The sequence below is a fragment of the Tupaia chinensis genome, unplaced genomic scaffold (genome assembly GCF_000334495.1).
Source record: "Tupaia chinensis unplaced genomic scaffold, TupChi_1.0 Scaffold138390_1, whole genome shotgun sequence".
Taxonomy (NCBI): Eukaryota; Metazoa; Chordata; class Mammalia; order Scandentia; family Tupaiidae; genus Tupaia; species Tupaia belangeri.
The window spans coordinates 1,900,673-1,910,022 of NW_006198287.1; the positions used below are offsets into that span (position 1 = coordinate 1,900,673).

The 9,350-nt window shown below is 42.8% G+C and overlaps 1 protein-coding gene across 1 annotated transcript in view; it reads left to right on the plus strand.

The window, feature by feature from the left end:
• LOC102479249 (L-threonine 3-dehydrogenase, mitochondrial) overlaps positions 1-4,287 on the plus strand; it is a 13,050-nt gene extending 8,763 nt beyond the window's left edge. The window contains exons 7-8 of the mRNA XM_006161223.1: positions 1,369-1,638; positions 3,384-4,287. Of these exons, the coding sequence (XP_006161285.1) occupies positions 1,369-1,638; positions 3,384-3,523 (410 nt within the window). The 3' untranslated portion in view covers positions 3,524-4,287. The remainder of the gene's footprint in view (positions 1-1,368; positions 1,639-3,383) is intronic.
• Positions 4,288-9,350: the final 5,063 nt, after the last annotated feature.

Here is a 9,350-nt window from a genome sequence, read left to right on the forward strand (position 1 = left end):
CGTATGTTCTTTTCTTTTTTTTTTTTTTTTTTTTTTTTTTTTTAAGAGATCTTTTGCTATAGGGCATGTGCACTTGCCAGAGAAACAGAGACAGAGAGAGTGAGAAATCACCCCCCAGGGGCGATGGCCATGCCCCAGTCTCGTCTCCATTCTCCTGGGATTTGTAGCACACATGCACAGGTACCCAGGCTAAGTTTCAAGCTGCTGGGTCTAAGACCCTAACCCCAGTTGTCCATGCGTGAATCCAGCCCCTTAACCACTATGTCACCTGCTGGCCCCAATCTGAGAGGTTTTTAAAGAGACTTTGGCTGGGAGTACTTTTTGAAAGCTTCTACCCTAATATGGTGCTTCTCTAGTTATGTTCTGGGAATTCCTGGGCATCCTTGAGACTCTTTCAAGGGATCCAGAAGGTCAAAACTATTTTTTGATGAGATGCCATTGGCTTTTTCCATCCTCCCTTTTTGACAAGTGCCTTGCGGAGTTTTCTGGAGGCTGGGCAGCGCACAGAGCCAACTGAACGCAGGGGCAGCTGTGTGGCTCCAGCTGTTTCCTTTTAAGCCAGACGCTAAAGAGATTTATAAAATGTAAAGTAAGCTTGATTCTTACATAAAAATGTAAAGTTTTATACATATTACTATGTGATAGGTTTTTAATGCCTTTCTAAAATGTAGTAATATATTAAAAATTTCTTTTCAGGACCAGCAGGTAGCATTAATGGTTAAGGTGCTGGATTTACACATAGCTGACTGTGGTTTGAGTTCTGGACCCAGCAGTTGAAAATCGTGCCGAGCATGTGTTATGTGTGTGTGCCCAAAATCCCAAGAGCAGGGTGGAGGAGAGGGGCCTGTGGTGTGGCCATTCCCCTTGGAGGGTGATTTCTCACTTTTCCTCTCTCTGTCTCTGTCTCACTCTCCAGTGAGTGCATATGCCCTATGGCAAAAAAAAATCTTTAAAAAAATTAAAATTAAAACGTTTCTTTTAGTTAGCACTAACATAATAAATATACAACCTAAATTATCAAATCCATTTGGGAGTCCTCAATTTTTGAGCATTGAAAGAGATTCTGAGGGGCCAGCAGGTGGTGTGGTGGTTAAGGTGCTAGACCCCCCATGGTCAGCTGTGGTTCGAGTCCTGGACCTGGTGGCTTGCTTTCTCACTTTCCTGCTCTCTCTCTCTGGTCTAATTACAATAACAATAATAATAACAATAATAATAAATAAAATTAATTCTTTTTAAAAAGAGAGATTCTGAGACTAAAACGTTTGAGAACTGCTTCCTTGCTCTAGGAATCTTGGTCATGTTTTCCCCTTTATTTTATTTGTTTCTTCATCATGTTATAAGGACACCCAAAAAGTGATTCTCTTTCAGACTATGCAGTCCAGATTTTCCATGATGCTACAAAGACTGGCAAATTTGAGTGCAACCTGGGGGCTGGCACGAGGCTCCCCATGATGTACATTGACGACTGCCTCAGGGCCACCCTGGAGGTCATGGAGGCCCCAGCCGAGGCCCTCTCCATGCGGACCTACAATGTAAACGCCATGAGCTTCACGCCCCAGGAGCTGGCCCAGGAGCTTCTCAAGCACATGCCGGAATTCCAGATCACCTACAATGTGGATGCTGTTCGACAGGCCATAGGTTGGTACTTCGTGGCAAACCTTCCCAGGGCCATGAGAAGGATCACCCCCCAAAGGCATGATCCTTGGAAGGATAGGCAAAGTACACCCTTCCCGAGGGTCTAGACACAAGCAGAGGAGCTGCTGCTGAGCCAGAGCCTGCAGATGCTCCAATGGTGACATGTGGTCTCTAACATGGCTCAGTGGTTCCATCCAGGTAAAGCTTATCAGCTTTCACCATTTTTAAAATAATTTATTTACTATTAGTATTACCATTATTTGGGGGGTTTGTTTGTATGTTTGTTTAGAGAGATTTTGCTATAGGGCATGTGTGCTTGCCAGAGAGACAGAAAGCAAGAAATCACCCCATGTGCAGGATGTGCATGCCATAATCCCTTCTCCATTCTCCTCTCAGGATTTTGGGCATGCACGCACACACACACACCTGGTGTGAATTTTAAGCCACTGGGTCCAGGACTCGAACTGCGGTCAAGTACCTGAGAGTCCAGCGATGTAACCATTATGCCATCTGCTGATGTCTGTTTTTAATTTGTTCTCAGGCACATATACCAGAGAGAAAGAGAAACTAAGGAAACAAGTTGCCGGATCTGGGACTCAAACCATAGTCAGCCATGTGGGAATCAAACACCTTAACCACCATGCCACCAGCTGACCCACCATTTTTTAAAAAATATTATTTATTTATCTCTCCCAATGTTGAGAGAGACAGAGACAGGATCTTGATGTTGTGATTCACCCTCAACCTCAGACAGCCCTGGATCATGGGCACATGTGTGCCTGGTCACTCAGGTCTCTGGACACAAATCTGGGACCTTCCCATGTGGGGCAGCTTTGCAGAATGTCATGCTTTACTGCTGTGCAACTATCTGTTCCCTAACATGTCACCATTTTTATAGTTTAACATCAGGCAAGGATAAACTAAGCAGTTGAGATAGTATGAAAACAGCCCTGGGTGTTCAAATACTGTAATTGACACTTTGTGGCCTGAAGCCCCCTTCTGAGTATAAAATTTCCCACCTTATAATGTTGCATGAAATTTTTAAAATGTGTGCAAATTCATGGCGCCTGGTAGTAGATGTGCATATAGTTCCCTGACTGGAGAAGGCGACTGTATGTGTGTAATAGCAGTTCTGCTTATTGTTATTTAATTTATTTATTTATTTATTTTTAGAGATTTTAGCTATAGGGTGTGTGTGTGCATGCCAGCAAGACGGACAGAAAGTGAAAAATCAACCCCTGGGGAATGGCCACATCGCAATCCCTTCTCTTTGATTCTCCTGGGATTTTGGGCACGTGCCTGGTATGAGTCTCAAGCTGCCAGGTCTGGAACTTGACTGCAGGTGGCCACATAGGAAGGAGTCCAGCGCCTTAATCACTATGCCACCTGCTGGCCCCTTTATTATTATTTTTATTTTTAGAGTTGTTAGAGTATGCCTGTGCTCACTGGAAAGAGAGGGGAAGTGAGAGCACCACCCGTCTGTGAGGGATGATCACACTGCAATCTCTCCTCCATCTCTCCCTCCTTTGAGATTTTGAACAGACACACACATGCACCTGACGTGTTTCTCAAGCCTCCAGGTCTGGAACTCAAACCCCACAGTCAGCCATGTGAGATCTAACCACCCCAACCACACGCCACCACTGGCCCAGGAACTTCCTTTCTGTGCCTTGTATGATAGACCTTTATATGAAGCGTTTAGACCTTTGTGCTGAATAATGTGAGTCCTCTGGCATCTCTTTTCCTAGCGGACAGCTGGCCGATGAACTTTGATGACAGCAATGCTCGGAAGGACTGGGGGTGGAAACATGATTTTGATCTTCCAGAGCTGGTGACTACCATGTTGAACTTCCACGGTTCTGACACCAGGATCGCCCAGGCCAACTGAAAGAATCCAAAGGAAGAAATCCTAAGTCCTGGATCACCAACAGGGAGCCATCAAGCCCCCGAGGTTATAGATTGTAAGGAAATGATGTTATCTGGAGTTGAACTGATGGGACTAAACTTTGGCAGCTCGTGTTGAACTGCTTGGTGGGGAGTGGAGTTAGCTTTCAGCAGGTTTAAAATGTCAGTCTGGTGGTAGAACTTTTCACCCTGCTGTTTGCCTAGACGTCCTGACACACATACCATGAGTGAAGACTTGAGTCAGAGTAGTTTCTATATATTTCCTTAATTAAGATGAAAGGACCATTCCTGGGAAGGTGGAAGTTTGTGACATTTGTATTTAATTCAATTCAACTTAAATTTAAATAATACTGCAATACTGCAAAGGCCCCAGGACTCTCGTGACTAGAGAGCAAAGATTACATTTTAAAGACTTTCAAAGATGTTCTTCAAGTTTAAAAGCATTCTTTACAATCCCACCACAACATAAAAAATGATTGGCATATTCTCATATTTACCATATTCGAGAGATTTTAACATTGATTCAGAAATCTTCTAGCTTATTTTTCTGTAAGAATATGTATCTGTAGGAAGTTGGGAGTATCCAAGTTGATACACCTAGTAAAGAGGCCTCTTTGATTGCCCTCCTGAGATTGATTCAGTGGGAGACGGGAACCTCGGGATGCCACTGGTTCCCCCGTCCCCTTATAGGGCACATGCTAAAATCCCTCCTCCATCCTCAGGATTTTAAGTGCATGCACATGCCCCCGGCATGATTTTCAAGTTGCTAGGTCCAGGGCTTAAACCACTGTTTGATTTTTTTCAAGCTGCTAGGTCTGGGATTCGAACCATGGAATCAGCCATGTGGGATCCAGCTGCCTTAACCTCCATACCACTTGCTGATCCCACCACTGATTATTCTAAAGCAACTATGACCCAGTAGTTGAAACCAATTCCAAACACTATTTTCTAAAGAGCCATCACTAGTTATAGCCTTTTTTTTGGGGGGGGGGGGGGGGGGTTTTTTGTTTTAGGGCCCGTGCTCACCAGAAAGACCGAGAGAGATAGAGAGACAGAAAATGAGAAATCAACCCCCAGGGGGGATGGACACACCGCAGTCCCTTCTCCATTCTCCTCTTGGGATCCTGGGCACGCACACACACATGCCCGGAGTGAGTTCAAGCCACCAGGTCTGGGACTCAAACTGCGGTTGACTACATGGGAGTCCAGTGACATAGCCATTACACTAACTGCTGGTCCCAGTTGTAGTCTTTTTAAAACACATTCTCAGACTGAGCTTTGAGAAGCACTGTTCCAAGCCCTCTGGTGCAACTACTGTAAAGCTGTCGTCTATGCAGACTAATGTCTCCCAGCTACCTCGGCACCTGCTACTTGTGAAATCACTAAAAAGTGAAACTCCTGGTCCACAGCTTCATCTTGGATATATTGTTAACAGCTGTCAAGGATGAAAAGGTGTTTATATTATGAGCTTAATGACAATAAAATGTTACACATTTGGAATTTGGGATTGTTAGATCATCACATGAATTTGTTTGGAGAAATTTAAAATCTAGTGTGTGTGTGTGTGTGTGTGTGTGTGTGCGTGTTGTCGGCTTACGCAAGTTCTCACTATATCAAAATCCACTTAGTCTTGGAGTCACTGGAACTATAGGCACAGGCCAGCTTTCTAGGTTGGGCTGGGGATCAGCCTGCCGAGCAGCAGCATCCAGCATGCACTACTGCCACAGCTGGACTCTTTTTTCTTTCAAGCCATTGGGTTCAGAACTTGAACCATGCTATTGGCCATGTGGAGTCCAGCCGCCTTAATCACCATGCCACTGGCTGGCCCGCCCTATTTTTTTGTTATTATTTATTATAGAGCACAAGCACGCACCTATGTGAGAGAGAGGCACACCCTTCACATATTCTAGTCACTCTGTGAGCCCCTTCCTCCAGCCCAGGCCGTAGGATCTTGGGCACTTGTACGTGTATCCAGCATGTTTCTTGCTGAACAAGTAGAGATTTGAACTGCAATTGATAAATGGGATCTGGCTTCTTTTGAGCTGGCTCTGCCTTACCCTCTTTGGATTTTAACTGGGGAACTTTTAGATAACTGAATTCCTTTTCTTTTTTCAATCAATCAGCTAGCGGGCACGTGTGCTAATTGGAGAGCGACAGAGAAAGTGAATGAGCACTCCCAGGGGCGATGGCCACGCACAGTCCTTTCTCCATTCTTTGGATTTGGGTCACGCAAGTACATGTACCCAGCATGTGTCTCAAGCCATCGGGTCGGGACTCAGACTACAGTCAGCCACGTGGAATCCAGCTGCCTTTACCACAGCATGGACTGGCTCTTATTATTTTAAAGTTTATTTTATTTTGTGAGAGACAGAAAATGTACCTCCTAACAGAGTGCCACCCTGATCCACCTCCAGGCCCAGCTGGAGCGAATCACAGGGGTGAGTGCCTGTTGTGCTGAGGGAGGCTGTGGGACACGAACCCAGGACCTTTCCTGTGTGTCTAGTTGTGCTACCACTGTGCCACCACATGGCCAGTTGATTTATTTTTACTTAATTTTTAAGTAATTATTTTATTGTCATTTAAAAAAATTTGGAGAGAGGCAGGGTGGGGCTGGGGAGCAAGAAAGCAAGCTACCAGGTCCAGATCTCTGGACCCGTGGTGGGCCGTCTGGGTGTCCAGTGTCTTAACCATCATGCCTCTTACCAGCCCCCAACCACTTGGTTTATTTTTATTTTTTCAAAGAATCATTTAATTTCATTCATCATTATTATTTTTAAAAATTAGACCAGAGAGATTTATTTTAAAAGCTACATAACTGGTATAGACTGGCAGAATGGCTTCCCACAAAGAAGGGTGGTGAGAAGGGCTGTGTTAGGTCACCAATGAGTTGGTGACCCAAGAATACACCATCAACATGAATAAGCTCATTCATGGCACGGGCTTCAAGAAACATGCCCCTTGGGCACTCAAAGAGATCTGGAAATTTGCCATGAAGGAGATGGGGACTTGAAATGTACACGTTGATTCCAGACTCATCAAAGCTGTCTGGGCCAAAGGAATAAGGAATGCCCTATACCGTATCCATGTGCGGTTGTCTAGAAAAATGCAGTGAAGGTAAGCATTCACTCAACAAGCTCTACGCTCTGGTGACCAAGGTACTTGTTACCACTTTCAAAAATCTACAGTCAGTGTGGAAGAGAACTAACTTCTGACTTTCAAATAGTTATAAAACTGCCCCAAAACCCCTGCATAACTTTTCATTGTATGGATTTACAGAAATACATTTAACTGATTCCCAAGTGATGGATGTTTAAACTCTTTCCAATCCCATACTATTACCAAAAAATGCTGCCAAGAACAACATTGCCAATGTGGTAAAGTTTTATCATCAAAAGAGTTTAAATCACTTTCTGGGAGTTTTGAAGGATAGAGTTTTGTTTTTGTTTTGTTTTGTTTTGTTTTGTTTTTTGTTTTTAAGAGAGATTTTTTGCTATAGGCCATGTGCACTCGCTGGAGACACAGAGTCAAAAAGTTAGAAATCTCAGGGTAGATGGCCACACTGCAGTCCCCTTTCCATTCTCCTCTAGGGACCCTGGACACGCATGCACATGTGCCCAGCACGAGTTTTAGACTGCTGGGTCTGGAACTTGAACCACAATTGCCTATGTGGGAATCCAGCTATGTAACTTATTATGCCATCTGCTGGTCCCAGGATGGAATTTTGTATTTTTTAAAGAATTATTTATTTGTTCACTTATTTTAATTTGATCAGAGAGAGAGGGAATGTGAGAAACCAAGCCACCAGGTCTAGGATTTGAACCATGGTCAGCTATGTAGAAATGTCCAGCACCTTAACCACCACTCCACTTGTAGGATGGAGTTTTTATACACAAATAAATATAAGCTTTAAGAGATAATAATTCCTGGGGACCAGCAGTTAGCGTAATGGCTATGTCACCAGACTCCCAAGTGGTCGACCATGCTTCAATCCCTTCTCCTACAGTCTCCTCTTAGGATTTTGGACATGAGTGCATACGTGCCCGGGTGTGATTTTCAAGACACTAGGTTTGGGACTCAAACTGCGGTTGACCATGTGGGAGTCAGCTGCCATAACAACCACACTACCTGGCTGGCCCTAGTAGTCACAGTAAAGCAAAGATAACTGGTTGTCTTCCCAAGGAGCATATAATGGCTAAAGTATGGGTCCCCATTCTGATACAGTTTGAAACTTGTTAGTTTTGTTGGTAAGTGGTATACAGTTGACCATTTAACAACCTGGGTTTGAATGGGGTTGGTTTACCTATATGAAGATGCTTTTCCATAAATATTATTAATAGAGTTTTCTCTTCCTTATGATTTCCCCAATAACTATTTCTTCTCTCTAGCCTGCCTTATTACAAGAATACAGAATGTGATACCTACCTAGCATACAACACACATGTTAATACACTGTTTATGTAATTGGTAAGCTTCTGGTCAACAGTAGGCTACTAATAGTTGAGTTTTGAGGGGGTCAAAAGTTACATGCTGGGGCCAGCAAGTGACATGGTGGTTAAGGCACTGGACTCCCACATGGATTGTGGTTTGAGTCCCAGACCCAGTGACTTGAAACTCATATCCGGTGCATGTGTGCCCAAAATCCCAAAAGCAGAATGGAGACGGGATTGCAGTGTGGCCTTCCCCCAGGGAGTGATTTCTCACTTTCCTTCTCTCTTTCTCTCTCTGGTGAGCACATGCACCCTAGAGTAAATATTCTGAAAAAATAAATAAATAAAATTTTTAAAAAGTTGTATGCTGATTTTTGACTACATGGTAGATAGTACATCTAATTTTCATATTGTTCAAAGGTCAACTGTAGTTGTTTTATGAGGGGGAAAAAAGCCCTTGCACATCTGCTAACTATACACCATATGCTTTAAACCAACTTCGCAATGTTTATTAAATTCTGGAAATAAACTGCTGTTCTGACATATTTATTCAGTCTTGAAACAGATGGGAGTCTGTCTGAGGAGGAGAAATGAATTTTTAAGAATCTGTTCTAATAAAAGATTCAGGAACTATCCCTGTTAATATTGAATTTTGGTCACATAATTGTGTGGAAACTGTTGTCAACACTTCTGTTCAGTAAAGACAATTTATAATTTCCTGGAAAGACTCCTTTGCAGTAATAAACAATGTTCTTCTTCTTTTTTTTTTGTTCTTTGTTTTGTTTTTTAATTCTTTTTTTTTATTATCATCATCATAATCTTCTTTATATTACATTGGATTACATATAACTTTACAGTGTATTACATTGCTTTTTCAAAAGGGAATGCCATGCATGTCAGTCAGTACAAAGACATTAATCTCCCCACTTCAACATTCGATATCTTTTCTATGTTTTCCCCAATCATTATTATTATTATTTTTTAAAACAGTCAATCGCTATTTCTCATTTTGCTTGTAAAAATACTTTGCCCATCATGAAATACTTCTCAGACCAATCCAGTTGAGAATACATGTCATTATCAAATTTAATAAGCCATATCTGTTTCTCACTAACGTCCTGCCTCTCTTGTTCACTTGCTATCTTTATGTAACTGGTAGATAAGCCTCCCTCCTGGCTGTTATTCTTTAAAAGCATCTTGGCTGGGCCAGCAGATGGCGTGGTGGTTAAGGCTCTGGACAATCCCACATGGCCAACCATGGTTTGAGTCCCAGACCTGGTGGGCTGCTTTCCGCTTCTCTCTGTATGTCTTTCTCTGGTCAAATTTAAATTAATAAATAAATTAAATTAAATAAATAATTCTTTAAAAAAATCTTTGCCTACT